The 23,208-nt window shown below is 48.1% G+C and overlaps 1 protein-coding gene across 4 annotated transcripts; it reads left to right on the top strand.

The window, feature by feature from the left end:
* The first annotated feature begins 3,879 nt into the window (after window positions 1–3,879).
* Window positions 3,880–21,655, top strand: HJURP (Holliday junction recognition protein). 4 transcript variants are annotated; one of them, XM_025405491.1, is made up of 9 exons: window positions 3,880–4,073; window positions 4,536–4,602; window positions 6,096–6,151; window positions 8,843–8,939; window positions 11,080–11,144; window positions 12,729–12,821; window positions 14,259–14,337; window positions 16,316–17,901; window positions 20,877–21,655. In XM_025405491.1, exons 1-9 carry the CDS (start codon window positions 3,978–3,980, stop codon window positions 20,922–20,924), a joined length of 2,187 nt encoding a protein of 728 aa, XP_025261276.1. In that variant the 5' UTR covers window positions 3,880–3,977; the 3' UTR covers window positions 20,925–21,655. The 4 variants fall into 4 exon arrangements, with proteins under 4 accessions (XP_025261276.1, XP_025261277.1, XP_025261278.1 ...); XM_025405492.1 differs by having other exon boundaries at window positions 16,316–17,915; window position 20,877; XM_025405493.1 differs by lacking the exons at window positions 8,843–8,939; window positions 11,080–11,144 and having other exon boundaries at window positions 3,902–4,073; window positions 16,316–17,915; window position 20,877.
* The last annotated feature ends 1,553 nt before the right edge of the window (window positions 21,656–23,208 follow it).

Genomic DNA, 23,208 nt, shown 5'->3' with positions numbered 1-23,208 from the left:
GAAAATGCAGCTAAGGAAAACTAATATTAAAAATAATTCATCACACCATCATCCAGAGATGGCCCTGGAAACATTCTGAGACATACATACTCACACTTTTAAAACATGTATAATCATACTTTAAATTATATAATATATACTTTTAAAATGCAGACGTATAATACAGGTTTATAACCTTTTTGTATTAAAAAGATCATATAGAATTTTGATATCAATAATTACACTTTTTCAAAATTGCTGGCAATAAAACATAAGTATCACCATTTATTTTGCCATCCTTCTAGTATTGGACTTTATAAACTGCTTCACGAAAGATCCTCCAACTAACTTCTTGCCAACATCCTTAATTACTTCAGTTAGATAGATGTGAGACTCATTAAATCAAACAATGAGCACATTTTGTGAGCTTTGACTGACACCTCGTGGAAAGTTAGCTTGTTGCCTATTTCACAGCCTCTGTTTGCATCAGTCAGCTCCAGGGCAACAGAAAAGAGCAAACCCTTTTCTTAGCAGCCTAATGGGTGGGTCTGATGTTTGTGATAATTTATCCCAGACTGACATTCTCACCTTTACATAGGAGTTTCTATGTTAATGCTGGGACCAGGCAAAAGCTGCGCTTCTCCAACCAGACTGGTGGTAACATTTCCACACCTTTCCAACAGAAACATATTTACATGACAACTCCATGCAGAATAAGTCTCCATCTCTTTTATTTGAAGCAAAATTCAGGCACATTTTATAAGAGCAGCTGTAATACAACTTTAATGAGCACTACTTCCTAGCCATTTAAACGGCACTTGAAGGGTTGGAAATCCCAGCCCGGCCAGTAGAGGGCACTGTGCAGGTGCAGCCAGAGCAACCCACCCTCATCTCTGGAAACCAAGATGCTGTGCCCAGAAACCTGCTGCTGGGGAAGGAGCTGACTTGTGATCCTTCCCTGTTACTTGAGAGTGGAAAGTGGTGGGGAAGGAGTTTGCTTAGCAGGTCTAGAGTAATATGGTTAGGCAGCCAAGGGTGGTGGGGTGAGGTATTATAGAGAATGGCATTAAGGGAGGAGACCACCCCTCATATTGTCTTATGCCCAATTTCTGCCTCCAAAGAAAGAAGAAGTAAAAACTAAAAGGCAGAAATGAAATCCACAAGCAGACAGCCCGGCGCCACACCTTGGGCCTGGTAGTTAAAGATCAACCCCTGACCTAATCGGTTATGTTATCTATAGATTACAGATACTGTATAGAAAAGCACTGTGAAAATCCCTGTCCTGTTCCGTTCTAATTACCAGTGCATGCAGCCCCCAGATCACGTACCCTATGATCTATGGATCATGACCCTCTCACACGGACCCCCTTAGAGTTGTGAGCCCTTAGAAGGGACAGGAATTGTTCACTCGGAGAGGTCAGTTGTTGGAGACGTGAGTCTTACCGAAGCTCCTGGCTGAATAAAGCCCTTCCTTCTTTAACTCGGTGTCTGAGGGGTTTTGTCTACAAAACCTGCTACAGCATCACATGAGAAGCATGGTGCAGGGTTCTTCTTTCCTTAGCTGGAGCACCACTTTGGACCATGGGATGGGGAAAGCCAGTCAGAGACTATTGGAAGACCAGCAGGCCAGAACAGTAAGGGTTAATGCATGGACTCTGGCTGGCTCAGAGGGGTTTGGCTAAAGCAAGTACGTTTTGGACTTCAGTTAAAGACTTGAACTTGAGATTGAGAAACCTTTCCACTGAAGCTGCCCCCAAACTCCTAGGACAGAGGCAGATGCTTGGATTGTCAGTGAAGCCAGGAAGGGAAACCTTGGAATGGTTTTCCAGGAATAGAGAATAAGCCCTGGGAGACGCCAGTTTTGAAAACTGGTACTATTGTGCTTGTTAGAGTCATGGTGAGGCAGGAGAATAGGGAACTGGGGTAGCCAAGGGTTGAGGCATAAGCAAAGTAATAGCAGATGCAGCCAGTTCACATAAGCAAGAGAACAGCAGGTGCAGCCAGTTTTAAGCAAGATTGGGCAGGACATAGGCCACATCTTCACTCCTGTGATAATAAGAAAGAAGTTTCCACTTCAGCCCCTGAATAACTGCAGGCCAAGTTTCCACTTTAGGCTCTGATTGGTCGCAGACCAATCCTTCATAGGGTGTAACCAATTGAAGGCCTCTAAAGGGTACCCCGGGTGTTGCCAAGTTATTTTGGCTTTATAAAATCCCTAATTGAAGCGGCTCTTGAGCCAGGTGCTCCAGCCGGCTCTCACTCTGCGAGTTCTCTTCAATGAATCTGTGCTCTCCTTACTCCGTTCTCCTGTTGCTTTGTTTTTCGTTGCTTCATTCCTTTGTTACTTTGTGTGTTTTGTTCAATTCTTTGTTCAACACGCCAAGAACCTAGACAGCTCTATCTGGTAACAATGAAAGAGTCAATCGTCCAAAACCCAAGAAGAAAAAAATCTTATTCAAGGTCCCAAGTCTCTAAATGGGCCCAGTTAGATGTTTGAAAAGTAAAATATGTGTGGAAGCACAGAGTCAGAGGAAGAACATGTTAAGTTTCTGAACGCTCCTAAGGAAGGAGGAGGAAGACACCTCAGCCTGTTTGCGAAAATTGGAAAAGATACAAATTAAATGTGTAGATCCTGCAACTGGAGAAGACTGAGAGGATGTTTATATAGGGAGGAAGGGAGGGAAAGAAACAGGATTGGTAGGTTACCCCATCCAATTCCGTGGAATTGAGAGCTCGGAAGATAAAGTGGCCCAGGATTTTCTTCCATCAGACTGAAATAGTACAGCCTTCCTGTTCCCACCTGGATCAGTCACTGGCGCTGGGCCACCCTGGGGCAGCAAGATCTTGGGTGAGGGAGTTCTCTGCGACTGAATCGTCCCAGAATAGGCTGACAACTGAAGGCCCCTGCCAACTGCCCTCCCAGCAGCTGTGGCATCTTAAGGGGAATCAGGCCAGCACATCTCTGTATCCAGCACAACGCAACACATTTTGTGGTCACACACACTACATGAGCCCCAAAGTTCTCACGCTCCCCCCACCCCCACCTAAATTTCTGCAGGACATCATGATAGAATTGCCGTGCAGGCTGAAAGGAGGTGAAGATCCCCCTCTAAGGGACCTCCTGGTGCTCAGTAATGCTTTTATTTTCAATCACATACTATGGTAATCACATCAGCACAAGCACACAAATGTGGTTAAGTCACCCTGTGTTTCCTTAGGATTGACATTCCTAAGATGTCAATCACAAATTTCATCAGCCATACTAAAGACTGATTTATCTTGCTCTTCTCTCTGGAGAAAATATTACAAGATTAATAACAATGAAGAAGCAGAATATGCAATCAGAAATACATGGGGGAAAAGGTGGGTTAATACAAGTATTTTCCTGGATTTTGTGATGTGTATGGCATTTGTCAGCATCTTTAAATGTGTCATTCGTTGAGACTTATTTTTTCTTTCGCTATCCTGCCTCCTTTTGGGTTGGTAATTTGGGGTTGTCTTTCTTAGGCCCCTGCCCTCGAAACCGCGCCGGGATCCCAGGCGGGTGAGTGAGGAAGGCGGCCCCCGCCCGGCGGCGACACCTAGAGCAAGTCACGCAGAAATCTCCAGGCCGTACTTATCTCCGGTGCACAGCGCGGGGGATGACACGCATCCCACCGGATCTCGCACAGCCCCGCTGATTAACAAGCACAGAGCCGTTGGAGCAACTTCCACCCACCTGGGCTACCGGAGACCCTCCCTCCCTTCCGCGGGACACGCTTCTTGGGGCGTGGCTGGAAACTCGGGCGTGGATTGGCCGGGAGGAGGGATGCAAATTTGTTTGAAAGGCCCAATCAGCGCCCGGCTCCTCCGCGCTGGCCAATAGAAAACCGAGAGGAAGGCAGGAAGGGCGAAGTCGCTTATTTGAGTGTGCGGCGCGCCGGGCCCTGCGGTCGGGGTCGCCGCTGGGGTAGCGGCTAAGTCTGCGGCTTGGTCCGATTCTGGGTCCGCTGCGCACCATGGAGAGCGAGGACGTGGAAAACGACCCGCTGCTGCAGAAACTCAGGGCCAGTCGCCGCCGCTTCCAGAGGCGCATGCAGCTACTGATAGAGAAGGTGCGGCCCCCGCCGGTCCGCCAGGAGGGGAGGCCTGCGGGTCGGAGTGAGGCTGGGAGGGGACGTAGGACGGGAAGGGAAGGGGCTCTGAGGGCTCGGAGCGGGAGCTGGGGAAGCGGGACTGGGGCTTGGGTGCGGAGAGAAGGTGGAGGCGGAGCTGGGGGCTCCGGAGAGGGAAGGAGGAGGCAGCGCCGAAGGCTTCGGAGCGGGGACGGGGAGGAAAGACTGCGGCCTCCGGAGCGGGGAGTGGGGAAGCGGGACTGGGGCTCGGGTGCAGAGAGGAGGGTTTGGTGGGGCTGGGGGGCTCCTGAGTGGGACGAGAGAGGCGGGGTTGGGGACTCCGCTGCGGAGACCGCGTTTGGGGCGCCCCAGGCCAGACTAACGGCCTCTCGCGGGCTGGCGCCGCCTCCGCCCGGGTCTGAGGCCCCTGGGACCTGACAGGAAACCCCTCCTCCTCCACAGTACAACCAGCCCTTCGAGGACACCCCGGTGGTGCAAATGGCCACGCTGACCTACGAGACGCCACAGGGTAAGTGTCATCCTCCGCTTCTGAGTATTCGGGTGAAGAGTGCGAATGGAGTAGTTGAAATGCTGTCACTGCTGTTTTAGGAAGTAAACATTGTTCACCTAATAGGAACCAAAACATTGGTGCCCTTAAACCTGTAAATTACTTGGATTACTTATTAAAACAATTCCTGAAGAGACATAGGTGCCTCCTGGCTCGCACGCCTCCGGCTTGCCGGGTTGGCATCCCCGCTGGCCACCTCCACACCATGGCAGCTCGGGGCAGTTGCTTAGCTGGACTGGTCTCAGTGTCTTCATCTGTGAAATGGGAAGGATGCTGACAATAATGTCTCCTGGGCGTGGGTGTTGTAACAGTTACGTACAATCCCTGTGAAACTCTGGGAACAGTACCCACCCTCCACTGCCAATACTCACTTTGACTATTGTTTGCCCTGTTTAACTTGGAGTAGTAACTGTCTTCCTTGAGGCTCCAAGTACTTGAATAGGGAGAAGGCATTCCGTTTAATAGTTAATGTAAACGGACTGAAATCTTGTGGATTCTTTTTGGTAAATAGCTGGTGACAGTTTGCACTGGCTGGGGTCAATTCCTCCTGTATAGCTTTATAACTAACTCAGTATCACTTAATGAAAACAAACCTCAGAGCACGTTCTGTGTTGCATTAAACAGACGAGCACAAAAGGTTCACAAGATCTGCTCCTTGAATTAAAAGAACTCCTACCTTTCCGCCTTTATAGCCAATCCAGGCGCATCTTGGGTGAAAAGTTTACATAGGCAGAAACTAAAATATTCCAGTGGCAGGTCTCTGTATAACATGTAGATTGCCCTTAGAAAGCATTCATTCCGTATATGGGATGTAGAGATTGCCTGCGAAAAGTGCTTACTCCCTCTAAATAGTATATAGATTGTCCTCTCTTTATGTATTTTAAGGACAGTCGCTGTCACATATGTTCCTTGTTTTCATGTAACTCTTTGGGCTAATGATGTAATTTGATGAGCCATTGCCTAGTAGGTAAGAGAGAGTTCCATCAATGACACATTTGCCTTAAAAACCTGAAACTTTACAAAGAGGAACAACAGCAGGGTATCAGAAGCCTGGCTTGGTTTTTTTTTTTTTTTTTTTTTTTTTTTGAGACGGAGTCTCGCTCTGTCGCCCAGGCTGGAGTGCAGTGGTGCGATCTCGGCTCACTGCAAGCTCCGCCTCCCGGGTTCACGCCATTCTCCCGCCTCAGCCTCCCGAGTAGCTGGGACTACAGGCGCCCGCCACCTCGCCCGGCTAGTTTTTTGTATTTCTTAATAGAGACGGGGTTTCACCGTGTTAGCCAGGATGGTCTCGATCTCCTGACCTCGTGATCCGCCCGTCTCGGCCTCCCAGCCTGGCTTGGTTTTAATTTTGTACCTTTTTTTTGCCTGTCACTTTGGCTTCCAGTGAACACAGATTGAGCAGAAGTTCAGCGTTGAGGATTATGTCAATGGTCATTTTTGTTTCTTTTCTTCAGGATTGAGAATTTGGGGTGGAAGACTAATAAAGGAAAGAAACGAAGGAGAGATCCAGGTATTTAGTGTCAAATTTTATTGCCACATAACCTTGCTGTGGAGGCGCATTGATGTGAATAAAGGTGTGGGTGTGCCCAACCTCTGAGCTTATGCAGAGGCCACCACGGGGCACTTCTCACCTTGATTATACTCTTGTTCTGTTTTTAAGGATTTAGAAGCGTTTCTTCTGTAGCTTGTCAAGTGCAAGGAGGCACTGTGTAATGTTTGGCCTTTTTGGTCACCCTGTGTTTCCTGTGTCACAGGCTGAGGGGCTCTGATAACACACATGCAGAGGCTGGGCCAGCTGGGTAACCCTCCCCAAGGCCACGTGCCAGCCCAGCGAGGGGCTCACACAAAAGACCAAATCCAGTTCCTTCTAGGGAAGAAGAATGTCTCTCTTCCTGTTTTGAAAGGGGAGGAAGAGAGATGAGGGGAGGTGCGGCCTGGAGGATCACACATCTTTCCCTCTGCATTTGTCTACCTTCCGAAGACCCAGGTTTCCCTGCCTGGTTGTTCCGAGGGTGTTGCAGCTCTGAGACCCATTATTTTAGTGGAAGGTGCTGTTGGCCTTTCTACGGGGACATCCAGGAGCCCTTTTGCCACAGTGGCTTTTGCAAGGTTGTCTGGTATTCAATTAATCACTGCCTCTCAGATGCCACGTCGTTCCTCCGTGTGGTCACAGGTCAAGGAACCTGTACCCAAGAATGAAAACATCAAGGTCAAGGTGACATAATATTAACAGCAAATTTGAAATCAAATCTTCTTGATTAATTATTCTAGTCATGGAAATGTTAAAAGTACATACAACTACATAAATGAGCTGATTTCTCTCTGCAAAGATGGTCACTAATGCTATTTTAGTACAATGTGATTCCCTATAATACACATCTTCATAAATGCATTTTTTTCTCCTTCACTTTTCCAGTTAATACATATGGCGAACTCTTCATCAACTATTGTATAATTATAACATTATATAATTATTTTAAAAATCATGTTTTTTTAACTGCTTTCCTGTTGATAGGCAATTAGCTATTTGTGGCTTCCTTTATTAATAAATAAGGGTCAGCACACTTTTTCCACAAAGGGTCAGATGGTACATATTTTAGGCTTTGCTGGCTGTATGGTCTCTGCTGTAACTACTCAGCTCTGTGTTGCAGGGGGAAAGCAGCCGAAAATAATATGTAAATGAATGTACGTGGCAGTGTTCCAATAAAACTTTATTTATAAAGCCTCTGTTAGATATGGTTTTCAAAGAAAATCCTGGTCCTTATCTCTTCCCAATACTGATATTTCCCCTTTTCAGTAAATTCTGAGAAGTGGGATTATTGGTTTAAAGGATATATACTCTTTGAATTATACATAATAGAGATGAGCACTCATCAGACCAGTGCTTATATGGTCCTGGTGGCAACAAGTTTTCATTTGAAGATTTATTTAAGATTTGTGTTTAAAATGTAGGAGGACCCCTACCCTGGGTCTCCAGAATCTTCAGACCCTTTCTTGGGATTAGGAAACTGGGCATAGCCTGAGATTTCAGCTGGGACATATCTGACTTCACTGTAATTGCTGTTGGTGACAGTGCCCAGATCTGCTTTCACCTTTTCCCAGACGACTTGGTGCTCCTGCTGCCCTGGGTGCTGGGGGAGGCTGTGGGCCCTAGCAGGCCGGGCGTTGACCTGTGCTGGGTTGGTTATAACACAGTGCCTGGGCTCTCTTTGTAGCTACCAGAGCTACCAAGTAGTTTGGGGTTGTTGTAGATCGTCTGCTTCTCTGTGATTCTCAAACCAGATTCTGCCTCAGACACCGCCACAAAACAACTCTGTGAACTCCATCTTACATGATGGTTTCACTGGAAGCAAAGGTTCTGATATTCTAGAAGTGGGCCTCAGTTACCCTGTAGTGCTCCTGGGTAGCCCCAAGTCCTCTGAACCCTCAGAGTTGACACCTGAGGACCATCCCTAATGGTATAGGCCTCACCACCTTCTCACACCCTGTTCTTATAAGGCTGGGTGGTTCCTAAAATATTAATATTTTAGCCAATCTGGTATCTTGAATGCTTGAATTTCACTGAGAACCCACCGATGCCATTCGCTGGGATTATTTGTGGGATGTGCTGTAGAGCAGGCTCTGGAGAGCTGAAGCAGGCCTGACCAGGAGTGTGGCCGCCCGACCAGCCCTGCCCACCAGGTGTGAGCTCCTGGTCGGGACAGCAGCTGCTTCTGTGCGTGAGGCTTGGGCTGAAACTGGCTCCTCCCCACCTTAAATACTCCAGCACATTCTTTAAAGATCACAGGAAGTCCCCTGGGGGCCACTCGACTATTTCTATGTTCTCACTGATGACCTCAGGACAATTTTGTTCGTTCCTATTTGTATTTTGGTTTGCCCCAGACCCTGTCATCCCTGGGCCAGTGTTAGGAGGGGTGGGCTTATCTGCTTGTGCCTGGGCCCCTGACTTTCCCTGCTCCTTCCCTACCTTCCAAGTGGCTTTTTAAGTAGCAGCTCCCGGTGCAACTGAAGGGAGCCTCAGCTCCCTCCTGCACTCTTGAGGCCTCTTATAAAGTGGACATACAGGGAGAAGAGAAGCCTTGTGGTAGGCTCTTGCTATCTCCTGTGTTAACGGAAGGATTGCAGGTTTATTACTTTACAGTGACTTTGAAATGTGCTGTCACTCAAACAACCATGTCTTTATTGGCGTCTGCACTTGGAGGACTCCCCCGTGAGGCCCGCGGACAGGACAGATGGCTCTGTGCAAGCTGCAGCCCGGGGTCCTGAGTTTTCCTCGCACCGCACAGTCCTGGGAGCCGGTGAGTGTCGCCTTTGTCAGAGAACTGAGGTCGGGGGACCAGGCCTGATGCACCTGTTACAACAGCTGAAAGCCTGGATTCCTCAGTAATAAAGTTTTTATTTTTTCTAAGGTACATCTTAAAAACTAAAATATGTTCAAGTACACTGTTGATTCCTCTGACTCTGCCTTCCCCACAGTTACATCCAGTGCCTGACATATGAATGGTACTCAGGTGTTTCTTGAGTAAATAAATGTGCCCCTCCATGTGAAAAGTTAATAGGCAGATTTAATAAGTTAAGATTTGCCCCTACAAGGTGGTGTTGTGAACTCTCACTTCTATAGGGAAACTTCCCACCTCATCCTTCTAGGAGGCTCCTTCCTTTTCCCCAGCCCAGTCTCACTGCCCAACCCCATCCTGTCCTCTTTTCTCAGGAATCCGTCCCTCACCCCTTCCTTCTGTCTTTAGCCTCTGTCCCCTGGATCCATCCATTGGTATTTAGATGCGCCCAGCCTCACTTAGACACATCAGACCCTTCGTGGCTCTCCCCTGTCCTGGGCCCTTCCTTGCCACCTCCCTTTGCCCAGTTCTGTTTACAACCAGAGTCAAATAACCTGCTCCATTTGCTGTCATGGATTCCCTACCCCACCAACCCCATGCGTTCCTCCTTTCCCGATTCCATCCTGGCTCCATCTCTAAAGCCCAACTCTGGGTGAGGTTTCTCGCAACCCTGTTGTTAAATCCTGTTGGCATTCTTTGGGTTTTATTATTTGGGTTTTGCCCTCTTCATAGCATTTAAACCTTCTGGAAGTTCTGGCCTGGGCCTCTGTGGCCCCCTGCTCCTTGGCCCCATGCTCCTCCTGACTATAACCTCCAGCCAGACCTCAACTGGAGGCGTTTTACTGCCTAGCAGCCCCTCTGCTTCAATACTTCATGTCCAGACTTGGCACAGCTGAGGCTCAGCCGGACAGACCGGCTCCCCATCTTCTGCTCTGTGCCTCACTACAGGCCCCTACTGTCTTCCCTCTAGTGTGAGCCAGAAACCCAGGGTCCTCTTCATCTCAGCCTCTGCCTCATTCCTCATGGCCAAGGCATCCCTGTCCTGTGCCTTGTGCCTCGTTAGCTCTCATGTCCCCTGTTAGCTCTCATGTCCCTGCTGAGCACCAGCCCCCATGCCCACCCGGGCTCCCTCTGCCCCACTGACGCACCTGTGAATGTGGTCAGGCCGCTTCTCTGATGGAACACATGGCTTCGCATTGCTGTTGGGGTAAAAGGCCAGAACCCAGAATGGGGCCTGAAGGTCTGCCTGACCACATGGCCTCCTCACTGCCCCCGGATAAACAGACCCCCCGTCTTATCTAAGCTCTTTAAACCTGGGTTCCTTTGCTGAAACAGTTTTGTCACTAGCCTTTAAACACCTGGACACTGGCCTTCTGCAGCCTCTGTCCACTCTGCCCAACCCCTTCCCTGGCACCTTGCCTGCACCTACAGTTAGTGATGGGTGTTGAGTCACTAAAAGGAAGCTGGTGGTCTTTCAGAGTAGAATTGGAAAGCTCTTCATGAGGATATTTACCTGTGGTGCTATGTGTTTACTGCTATTAATCCAGATTTTAACTCTAAATCCTTAGATCCATGAATTTCCCTGACTGCTTGACATCACAGGAAATAGTTATTTGACAGCTGTACTGCTCAGTATGGCACCCACCAGCCCTCTCTGAATGATATTTAAATTAGTTGAAAGTTAAATAAAATTTAAAATCCATTTCCTCCACCTTACTGGCCACATCCCAGCTGGAGTAGCCCCATGTGGCTAGTGGCTAGCCTAGGACAGCACACACCATTTTCCATGGTCACTGGAAGTTCTGTTGAGCGGTGCTGGGCTTGAGTGTCTCAACTTCCAGGCTCAGAGGCCATGGAAAGCGGGAGGTGGTGCAGAATCTGCTTTTCCTCACTCCATGGCCCCAGGCAGATTCTCATTCTAAGGGGTTCTCTGGGTTACTAAGAACCACGGGCAGCCATAGATGGCTCCAATGGGTGCACCCTTGAAACAATGGGGGTTTTTACTGTAGAAATTACTTGAAGTGATGCCAAAACCATCCTTGAGAGGAAAATGCACTCTTTCCTGAAAATCCTGATTGAGATTTACTTGTTTGACTTTTAGATTCAAAAAGCGGAGATATCAATGCCACGTCAGACCAGGAAGAGTCAGTTGCTTGGGCCTTAGCAGTAAGTACTGCTTTTAGTAATGAATGGACAGAGGGGGCGCTTGGAGGCTCAGGGGTGGATCCAGCAAAGCCCTTGTGGCCTGCGGCAGGCAGCATTGCCTGCAGCCTTCTGGAAGTCCTCTCCTGAGGCTGGCTTTTGTTACTTCCAAGTCTCTGGTTTCCTCATGTCCGGATTCCCTTCAGTGGTAAGGTCCTCCTCTCAGTCTAGCACTTGGCAGCCAGTTCTACCACCAGTGCAAGCCTGATTCATGATGATTTTCACTCTGCAGATAAAGCTGTCAGTGTGGTTGGCAGGGCGCCATTTGCTTGGATGAGCACATGACAGGGAAGTTGGGCTCTTGGTCAGTCTCCCCCACAGGGGCAGGGTCAAAAGAGAGGTGTTCTAGAAAGTATTTCCAGGTCTGCCGTCAAATGCCTCAAGTCACAAGGTTGCCTCATTGGGCAGTTGTCACCTAAACAGTAAGTGTCATTTATATGTCTGTTTCCCAGAATGCCCCGAGGTCACAGAAACCACCCGTTTTCTTACAGGATGTGCCTCTTATCCTCCTTGGTTGGGATAGACGAGAATTTACACAGAGCTTAACCGACTCTAGCGTCTTTCCTGGCCCCCGTGTCACACCCTGTCTCCTGCTAGAATAGCTGGTGCATGGTTTTCCTCTAAAATTGCCGCTTTTGTGCAGAGGGTTTCCCATGCACCCATGTGTAACTTTCAGTAACTAAGAAAAAGGAGGCAGTGGTCCTGGGGAAGAAAGTGGGTGCTCACTGAGAGACTGTGTAGGGATTGGCAGCAGAGGGGAAGGGGGTGGTACCAAGAGTCAAGAACCAAAGTGCCAGTGCCATGCAGCAGAGGATGGAGGGTGACGCCCTCTATTTCCAGTGTCTGGCAGGGGAGGGGTAGGAGAGCCTCCTGAGCTGGAGCCCTGAATTTCTGTTTTTTGTTTTGGTTTTTTTGAGACGGAGTCTCACTCTGTCACCCAGGCTGGAGTACAGTGGAGCGATCTCAGCTCACTGCAACCTCTACCTCCTGGGTTCAAGCGATTCTCCTGCCTCAGCCTCCCAAATAGCTGGGACTACAGGCACCTGCCACCATGCCCAGCTAATTTTTGTATTTTAGTAGAGACAAAGTTTCATGTTGGCCAGTCTGGTCTCGAACTCCTGGCCTCAAGTGATCCACCTGCCTCAGCCTCCTAAAGTGCTGGGATTGCAGGCGTGACCCACCACACCCAGCCAGGAGCACTGAATTTTTTATAAACTTACCAGTTTGAGGTTATTACCAGTAGTTGAGTCCCGAACTCACCTATGAATATTCAGATGATTTTTTTTTCTGGTCTAGAAATGCTGTCATAAACTTCTCTAGACATGGTTTTTATTTTATTCTTGTTTTGTCTTTTCACATTCTTTTGGGTTATTAACACAGCAAGAGGTGAAAAAGTGACTTTGAATAACATCATGGAGGCAAAAGTGACTTTGAGTAGCATCATGTAAAGATTTGTACATTAGTGAACTTTGCCAGTTTGTTCCAGAATACAAAATGTCAGGTGCACTCAGAAGCTCTTAAAAATTCTGACTTCTCTTTTTTGATCAGCCTGCAGTGCCTCAAAGCCCTTTGAAAAATGAGTTAAGAAGGAAATACTTGACCCAAGTGGATATACTCCTACAAAGTGCAGAGTATTTTGAGGTAATCTGTTTCCCAGTCTTTGTTTTTACATAATTAGATCATAAACACATTGAGGTGGGATGTTATTACGCTTTTTGTTACTTTCTGCAGAACCCGTAAAGAGCATTTGAAGTAATGATTTCCAAATTGTTTATTCACATGCTGACATACTTGCTCTTCTTGAATAAACACTCTAGGTTCCCCAGGGCAGCGCCATCAGGAAGGTGGGAACCCTGGCAGAGGCGCTCTGCCCACTGGTCTGGGACAGCTCACAGAAAAATCTAGTGGGGCAGCTGGGCACAGTGGCTCACGTCTGTAATCCCAGCACTCTGGGAGGCCAAGGCAGGTGGGTCACTTGAGGTCAGGAGGTTTCACCAACATGGTGAAACGTCATCTCTACTAAAAATAGAAAAATTAGCTGGTTGTGGTGGCGGGCGCTTGTAATCCCAGCTACTCGGGAGGCTGGGACAGGAGAATCGCTTGAACCCAGGAGGCGGAGGTTGCAGTGAGCTGAGATTGCGCCACTGTGCTCCAGCCAGGGTGATAGAGCAAGACTCTGTCTCAAAAAAAAAAAAAAAAAAAAAAAAAAAAACTAGTGGGGCCACACATGAGACTCTTAAGAGCAGCCCCAACCTCTGGACCAGGATTTGAAGCTGCACAGTTAGGGAAGCAGTAGTCCCCACATTCCCTGGTGTGATCAGGCTAGGATCAGCTGCAAGGTGAGGTGGCTGACCCTTGGCACCTGTCCCGCCTGCTGAGAGGTCATGTTGGGGGGAGGATGTGATGGCTTGAGAGGTGGGCACGCTCACCTGCCAACCCCTCTCTTAAAGTCAGTGCCCTGTGCCATAGAATAAGGGACATTGCAACACCAGATACCTAGAAAGTACACATTGCAGAATAAAAATTCATCTCCAAAAAAAGGCAGCAATCTCACAGGGGTGTATGTGTTTTCTTACTGTGCTCCTGACCAGTGGAAAGCCTGTATTTGGAACCATCGACTTAGTGGATGTACCTGAAATGCTTTTTCCTTTAACCCAAGGCAGCAAGTGGTACCCTCGTAGTTGCTGTGTTGATCCAGGGAACAGATTAGGGTTAGGAACGAATGGATCTATCGGGTCTTCTTTGTCCACCATCCACCTGGCCCCTAGGTGTTCTTGTGGTCCGAGTATAATGGTAGACCAAGAAAGCTACCAGCGTCCCTGGGATAAGAAGTTACTAGCAGATGAGTGATGACTGTGGCTGGAAGCTGTCCTGGAGACCACATCAAGTGTCCAGATCTTAGTAGGACACTTTTTCTTCCCACTGCCCGAAGCCTAGCTGGCCACTGTCACCACATTCACACGCTCGTCGGCGCGGCTGTATTAAGATGCACAGTCCCCATTGTCGGGAGAACCCAGCTCCTTGCACCCAGTTGACACCTGGCAACTTTTTTCTTGTAACCACTGGCTCTGATTTCAGTATGCAGGTGACAGAGCTGGAAAGGATGCACATGTGACTCTGCTGCCTTCACTGGCCTCGCCTGCCATGCCTGCCCCTGGTGAGTGCGACACAGAAACTCTATGAACCGTGCATGTCTCCTTCACTTTCATTGGAGCTGTGTGGCCCCTCAGAGCTGCTCACGCTGGCCACGCCATCATTTCCTGGCGTGTTTCATCAACATAAATTGTTAGAGATACACTTGCATTTCACTGGAAGATAAGATGTTTTGAAATAAGCTGTTTTCTCCTCTGCGCATCTGCTCTTTATTCCAATGTACTAGTTTGAAAAGTTTTGCATCTCCAGAAGCACAGGACTAGTGCAGTGAACACGCTTCACCTGTTTCACAATTAACACGTTGTCGTATTTGCTTTATCACCCCCAACACATGTGCACACACAGTGTGTTTATTGCATTTGTGTATGCGTTTGTCCCTAAATGCCTCACACATACCTCCAAACGTCGGGTCATTCTTTATGACTACGGTACCCTTAACACATGCCAGAAATTGAACATTGATGCAGTACAGTTTTACCCATTGTGCCGATGATGGCCTTTGCAGCCTTTCTGGTTTGCCTGACCATTTCCAGACCCATTCAGGCTGGTACCACTGTTGCGTTTAGTCTCCCTCCATCAAGAGTAGCTCCTTGACCTTTTCTCCCTCGTGGCCACCTTTCATATTATTGCCTTTCTTGAATAGCCCAGGCCAGTAGTTTTGCAGAATGTCCCTGAATTTGGATCTGATTGCTTCCTCATGGTTAGGTTCATGTTAAACATATTTGGCAAAATTACTACAGGGATGACTTGTCCTGAGAACATTTGGTCAGTCTGTCCCATTCTTGGTGACTTTTGAGGCTGGTCATTGAGTTCAGGTAAGACCTTAATTCAATGTTTCTCATTGCGACAGGCCCTTTTTCCTTGGAGTCATTTGTGTGATTCTTTGAGATCTCCTAGGAACCTTTTCTCTAAAAACTTCTCACCCAGTGACTTAGAAGCCAGCAATGTGGATTGCCTGGGTGGAGGTCCCCACCCAGGTTGTTTCTGTCTCTGCTGTTCCTTGGCACACGTCAGTTGGCATTCTGTTGAAAAGAGCTATCTCCCCTCTGGTCTTTTTTTTTTTTTTTTGCTTCCTGTAGTGCCCTCTCATGCTTTGATTTATTTTTACTTTTTAGGATCAGTAGGAATTCATCGAGTCTTCTTGTTCTTTGATTCCCACGTTATAATCCATTGCCAGTATTCAATCTGACACTCAAGTAGTCCCAGATTTAGCTGTCAGGGAGCCCCTTTCAGTCTGGCTTTTGTGTCGTGTGGTGCAACCCCATGATTTTTTGAGCATTTCTTCACCCCTGCCCTGACGCCGTATTCTCTCCCTGTTCTCACCAGCCACAATGACTTAACATGCGCTCATCTGGTCAATCGTGCAGCACAAAATAACTAGCATTGCGGCACCTGCTACCACTCTTCACAACCATGTACTAAGTAAGCTTCAACATTTCCAAGCAGCTCTTTTTATCCTTAGACAATATCTCTTTAAGAGGCAGACATTCAGCATATTTGGACTCTTTTTTTCTCTTTCAGTTGTCAATTTAACATACAAATTTTCTTTTTCTGTTTGTGTTCAATTTTATGGTTTTTCCCCATCATTGTTGGTTACATATAGGAAACATTTAACATGATGCAAAAGTCAAAGCTACATGAAGATGTTTGTTTAGAAGTCTTACGCCCCTTCCCATCCCTGTAGGTAAACGGCGTTGTCATTTTTCAGTTTCTAAGTAGCTTCTGCAAAGGCATCCACCTTCTAAACAGCCTAGAAGGAAAGGAAGACACCTTTGGGAAATGTACGATGGAGAGCAGAAATCCAATTTTGATAGCAAAAAATATCTCTGAGGAGAGTCTACTCCTACACATTTGTGGTGTTTTTGTTTTTGCTATTGCTTAAAAAAACATAGTCCTGATCCAATCTTAAGTTCTGTCATCTGTGCACATGGATGGTTTAGAATGGTAACACACCTTTACTTTATGTGTATCTTTTCTCCCAGGATACTACAGTCGTGTCTCCGGAAAGAGTCCTGGTGACCCAGCAAAACCAGCTTCATCTCCCAGAGAATGGGATCCTTCACATCCTTCCTCCACAGACATGGCCTTAGTACCTAGAAATGACAGCCTTTCCCTGCAAGAGACCAGTAGCAGCAGCTTCTTAAGCAGCCAGCACTTTGAAGACGATGACATTTGCAATGTGACCATCAGTGACCTGTACGCAGGGATGCTGCACTCCATGAGCTGCCTGTTGAGCACAAAGCCATCAAGCATCATCTCCACCAAAACGTTCATCATGCAAAACTGGAACTCCAGGAGGAGGCACAGAGGTAAGAGCAGGATGAACAAAACGTATTGCAAAGGAGCCAGACGTTCTCAGAGGAGCTCCAAGGAGAACTTTGTACCCTGCTGTGAGCCTGTGAAAGACACAGGAGCAATCAGAGATTGCAAGAACGTATTAGATGTTCCTTGCCATATGACAGGTTTAAAATTGGAAAAAGCTTTTCTTGAAGTCAACAAACCCCAAATCCGTAAGTTAGATCCAAGTTGGAAGGAGCTGAAAGTGACACCCTCGAAGTATTCTTCCTTGATTTATTTCAACTCCAGTGCAACGTATAATCTTGATCAGGAAGATAGATTTAGGACATTAAAATGGTTAATTTCTCCTGTAAAAATAGTTTCCAGACCAAGAATACAACAGGGCCATAGAGAGAACCGTCAGAGGGAGATTGAAACGCGATTTGATCAGCTTCATCGGGAATATTGCTTGAGTCCCAGGAACCAGCCTCCCCAGACGGGCCTCCCAGACTCCTGGGCCATGAACGTGTACAAAGGGGGTCCTGCGAGTCCTGGTGGCCTTCAGGGCTTAGAAACCTGCAAGCTGAGTTTACCTTCCAGCAAAGCAAAAGCAAGAAGTTTAAGCAAGGCTTTTGAAAACCTGGCCAAAGGATATCTGAAAGCGGGTAGGTGCCTGCCCAAGAGCAATTCTTCTTCACTTCCAAAGGCCAACCCCACACACAGCCCAGCTTGCCCGCAACAGACCTCTGATCTTCACGTTCAAGGGAACAGTTCTGGAATATTTAGAAAGTCAGTGTCACCCATCAAAACTCTTTCAGGCCCAGATAAAGAAGTGCTAGGCCACAGAAGGAATCGTTATGATGAAATTAAAGAAGAATTTGACAAGCTTCATCAAAAGTACTGCCTCAGATCTCCTGAGCAGATGAAGGCGCCTTCATGTATTGGAGTGTCTACAGGTAAAGCAAGTATGGAAGTTCGATATCAAACAGAAGGCTTCTTAGGAAAATTAAATCCAGACCCTCACTTCCAGGGTTTCCAGAAGTTGCCATCATCACCCCTGGGGTGCAGAAAAAGTCTACTGGGCTCAACTGCAATTGAGGCTCATTCATCTACTTGTGTTGCTCATGCCACCAAGAGGGACCATCATTTCCCTGCAAAAAGACCCAGGCTGTCAGACCCCCAGGGCTCCGGATGCCAGGCCAGTTCCCAGGGTGCCTCAGATGGGGTAGTCAACATCGTAAGACCGGGAGACCAGGGCAGCTCTTCACAGCCCAACTCAGAAGAGAGGAAGGTGCGTTTCTGTTGGTTGAACGTGGGTGTTTTATGTGAGTGACTACTCTTTGGACAGAGGGTTTTTATGGTAGGAACCTTTGTGCCACTTTTAGTGAATCTCAACCGAATTCTTACATTCGTGATCATTTTCCGAGCATTCTCCCAAATGCTTTTCCTTCCTGTAAAATCGTCTATATCAAGAACATGTTCCTGTGTAAGATGCATCGAGGTTGAGCAGAAGATGCTCTTGCAGAAGTTTCACACGCTTTCCATTAGAATGCATTCAGAGGTGGTTTTCTACAAATCCTCACTTACTACACTTTGTTCATCTTTGTCGAACGTTGATTTCTAACCTCTTCATCCGACACTCAGAAAATAGCGTTGTAAGGCAAAAGTGTTCTAAAGCAAATGACTTCCTGTCTATTTCGGGATTCCTGGTAGGGACAGAGCACGAGTGGCCTGGGAGAGCCATGAGCATAGCATTCTCACAGGTGTGAGTGGTGCCCTGCAGATCGTCTCAGTGCTCGGTGTGAAAACCTCTGCACCTCGCTCTGCAGCTTCGTTTGTGCGAATCACGTCAGCTAGAGTTTGAGTCTGTGTGTGCCCTTTTCTCGAGCGACAGTGCGGTGGGGTAGGTCAGTGTGAGTGGGTCCCTTTGTTGGCATTAAGGCCTCGATTCCCCAGCACAGCTTCTCTGTGTGTCCACAGCCAGGATCTAGAGGATGCGACTTTTTAAGCTCAGTGCCACAGCTCACCCACAGGTGGACAGGACTTGACTGTGGGTTTGATTTAGCCAGTTCCTTTGGGTTTTGTGTGTTTGTGGTTCCAGCAGATGAGGCTGTGTCTCCAGTATCCTCTTCCCTTGTGCCCTACCCTGGCGATGTGCCTCTTTGAGGTCATTTGCGTGGACGCTGCCTGCCATAAATGTCCCATTTTCTGTTTCTCCCACCTGGGCCCGCCTGGCCTGTGAGCCCTTCTCAGCCGCTGGCTCCTGCCATCTGTCCAGCTCAGAACCAAGGTCTGGCATGCCTTGTTCCTTCTGTGGCGCCTGCCTTCACAGCCTGCAGTCCGGCCTGTGCATGGCAGAGACCACACTCTCAGACCACCAGCGGCCTCCTGTGACTTGAGCCACCTGACGCCTTTCTCACTGTGACTCTGTCTTCCCAATGTCCTTGGACTGCTGCAGGGCCACCCGCTCCAGGGTCTGCCGTGGGACAGCCCTTCCCTTCCAGGGAACTTTCACTGGCATTCTCCCGCTACTACCTGGTTCTTTGCTATTGCATCCCCAGACGTCCTCCCCAGACTCCACCCACCGCTCAGCTGCCTGCTCCGTGCAGGTGACCCCCACCCTCCCAGCACATGGTGGGTGCTGCAGTGAGGAGCTGTCTGGACACGGGCCAGTCTCGTAGGTTAGCAGCTCAGGCTCCTTGGCTCAGTTCTAGAAGCTCCCAGGTTTTGTTGGGTGTTTTGGTTTTCAAAGTTATTTTCATGTATAAAGTCATACTGTGTGAACTAACCAGGAGCAGATGAAACAAGCCCTCTGTTGTCATCTGTCTTCCCAGTTGAGGATGGACATACATATGTGTTCAGGTGATGGGAAGGGTTTTTCTCTGCAGGGCCCGGCTAGGGTCAGGGGGCACTGTGTGGGCAGGGCCCACGGAGCTCCTTCCCTGGCAGTGCCTGGCTAACAGCAGAGTCTTTCCCTCAGGTCTTGGTCTCCAACTGTGTGCCTGATGCCCCATTCCTGTGCCCACATGGCTTTTTCAGAACAAACCACCGGCTGGGTGGCTTTGAGCCCCAGTTAGTGAAGCCTTCGAGAATCTCAGCCGCATCTTCATGGCAGACACTTCGTGGAGGCTGCTTTGAGAGCGAAGCTTATGCGTTCTGTTTAACAGATGACCTCTCAAGAGTCTCTTTCTCAGTTGAAAGGGGAGCATTTCACCAAAAACAACTCTCCGGCCCAGAGAGTGGTCCGAGGTTTCTCCTGCCTCCCGCACATCAGAGCTCCTCTGCTCTGCTCGCCCTGCTTGTCTAAACCTAACTGTGTTTTCTCAGGTAGTGCCCCAGCTCTTCCTTTTACCATCATCCTGCCCCTGGGATTCTGTCTCGTGCCTTTTCCCACCTTGTTCTGTGATCTGCTGGCACCGTGCCAGTCGCCTGCAGACCCCTTTCCATGTGTGACGTCCTGCCCCAGTGCTCCGTGCAGAGGCTCCTGTCTTGTTTTTTCACCTGCTCAGCCTAAAGGGCTTTCTTCTGGCCCAGCCACACAGGAGGGACCTTGGCCTTGCGGAGAATGGTGTGAGGCTGCATTATTGTGGGGCTGGGGAGTAGACCATCCTGAGGACTTGACCCTTGGTGGCCCAGCAGGGCGCTCCCAGCTGCCCTGGAATTTGACAGCAAGTCAAATCATGAGCACCCCAGGTTTTGTTTTAAACCACAGTATAAACATGTTTAACTGGTTTCCTATGTTTTTCTGCTTAAATGATAAATTTCTTGAGGAAAGAGACCAAATCTTCATGAGCTACAACTACATATGGAGTTTTCATGCCTAACATCTCAGTGCTCTCTGTGTGCCAGGTCATGCTGAACAATTTTTACGCCTTATCTTCTTTAATCCCCACCAGAACCCCTTAATTAGATCGATTCTGTCCAATAGGCAGGCTGTGTCTCCTTTTAATAGATATGGAAAAGTAGCTTAAATCTTAGAACTCCTAAATTCACTCGCGCAGCGGCGCTAGCTGGGCCAGGGTGTGGGAGGTGGACTTTCCCACCAGCTTGTGCTCCCTGGGGGAGTGTGGGGGGCGGCGTGGGGGGTTCGCCATTATATTTTTGTTGTTTCTTTAACATAATTTACTTATTTAACGTAATTTTCTGTAAGTATTTTTATACATGCAATGGAATAAGTGGAAAACAGTTAACCTTTTAGTGGCTGGCGTTGGGAATTCTACTAGAATTTTGCTAACATCATTTTCTTTGTCTTTTTTTTTTCCCTAGAGGAAAGAACACGGCTTACAGGATGGAAGAGAAGTGATTTTGTGCTAGAAAAATCAAAACTGAAAGTGTGCAGCTAGGTAATTTTGAGTGTTATTTCTCTTCCCACTTGCTCTCTGTTTGTATTTTTGTTTTTAATTCTTGAGACTGTGAGGACTTGGTTGACTTCTCTGCCCTTAAAGCAAATATTAGTGAAATTGGCTCCATCAGAGATGACCCTCGAGTTCTTGGTGTAGAAATTATGTGAATAAAGTTGCTCAGTTAGAATTCTTAGGGTTCTCTTTGATAGGCCTGTTTTTCTAATGTGTGCGTTTTTGGGGGGTTTTGTTTGTTTGCTTGTTTTTGAGACAGTCTCTCTGTCGCCCAGGCTGCAGTGCAGTGGCGCGATCTCAGCTCACTGCAACCTCCGCCGCCTCGGTTCAGGCGATTCTTCTGTGTCAGCTTCCCGAGTAGCTGGAATTACAGGCGCACGCCACCACGCCTGGCTAATTTTTGTAGTTTCAGTAGAGACATGGTTTCACCATATTGGCCAGGCTGGTCTTGAACTCCTGGCCTCATGATCCGCCCACCTCAGCCTCCCAAAGTGCGGGGATTATAGGTGTGAGCCACTGCACCCAGCCATGTGTTTTTTTTTTTAATTCAGATATGTCCAGAGAATCTCCTGTTTCCCATGTCATTTGAGAGTATTGTTTGCTTGTGAGACGTAAGTTTGAGCCCTGCATGCAATGACCCTTGAGGGAAAATTAACAGTCCTGGTGGTCCCAGACACTCCTGCAGCCACAGCACCTGTGACTCCTCAGGATTCTTATTGAAGCTGTTGATGACAGGATATCATGGTGACGTTTTTGTAGTGAAATAGTTCACATATTCAGAATGCACTGGTGAAACTCATGCTGGTGTAAATAGTTAATATATTGCCATATGAGTTTGGGCTTGCTTTTTTATGAAAGATTAAAAATGAGATTGAGGTACACATTTTTCATTCCTGCCTGCCTCCCCAGGCGATTACTCTCCTGATGTCTGATACCACCTCCCTACCCCACCCCATATCCCTTCCCCCCTGCGTCTTACACTGGGACCACGTTATGTGCGTGTATATGCGTGTGTGCACGTGCGCACACCTGCGTCCTCAGGCTGCTATAACAAAATGCTGGAGACCAGGTGGCTTCAACAGTAGAAATGTATTTTCCCACAGTTTTTGGAGACTAGAAGTTTAAGACAAGGGAGCCAGCATAGTTGGGCTCCGGTGAGGACTCTGTGGCTTGCAGAAAGCTGTCTTCCTGCTGTGTCCCCACGTGCTGGAGAGAGCAAGGTCTCGTGTCTTAGGAGGGCACTAATCCCATCATAAGGGCCCCTCAATCAGGACCTCATCTAAACCTAATCACCTGCAGAAAGCACCATCTCCAATACTACCATCATGCCAGGGGCTAGGGCTTAATCATATGAACCTGAGGGACCCAGTTCAGCCCACAGCCTGTGAGTCAGTAAGGAGGGTGCACGCTGTTGAGAGCTGAGAACCGGGCCAGGTGCTGCAGACCTCACAGATGGCTCATTTCCTCAAAGAACAGGCCGGCAGTGTAATGCTGGCTCAGGCTGGGCCAGGGCCAGAATGGCCCCTATAGATCTAGAGCCTTCCCTCAGGCCTGCTGCTTCCTAAGGACAATATGACCCATCCTTTCCTCTTCAGAAAAACCATCACTGCAACCCAGAAGTGCTTGTGCCTCTCCTCCCCCAACACCCAGCCGACTGCTGACACCTTGCTGGCAGGGCCAGGCCTGGCTGCCAGAGAGGCTGGTGTTCTGTCATCCAGTGGAGGAATGCGAGGTAGAAGGACCTGGGCATGGGTCTTGGCCAACTTACAGGATCTGCCAATAAGGGACCCATTGACTATATATGGTATAGTCTCCCTGTTTCAAACTAGATGAGTAAATTAATACTGTATGTATGCTACAGTTTTGTTTCATCGAGAGACTGAATGTGATAGGAGCTAATAGATGTGGGCATCTCATTTTGAGTTCTGTAGGTGGTTTATTGTCCTGGATGTCTGCAGATGGGAGCAAAACCCACCCGTGATCCTTATGCATAAGTGTCAACTATCTGTGGCACACACACACCTAGAGGCAAATTACGGGTCACAGATGGGTGTGCCTTGAACTTCACTAGTTATTGCCAAATTGTTTTCCCAAAGGGCTGCTCCAGTTTGCCCAATATCCGGCAATATAAGAGGTACCTTTTCCCCACATTATCGCTGCCAGTTGCTGCCAGTCTGAGCTCTGGCAGGTGTAAAATGTGTTGCTTCACAGTTTGCTTTCTCTTGATGACTTGTTGAGCATGT

This window comes from Theropithecus gelada, chromosome 12, assembly GCF_003255815.1.
Source record: "Theropithecus gelada isolate Dixy chromosome 12, Tgel_1.0, whole genome shotgun sequence".
In the NCBI taxonomy this organism is placed as follows: Eukaryota; Metazoa; Chordata; class Mammalia; order Primates; family Cercopithecidae; genus Theropithecus; species Theropithecus gelada.
The sequence above is the reverse complement of the archived record's forward strand: the minus strand, read 5'-3'. Positions and strand labels throughout refer to the sequence as shown.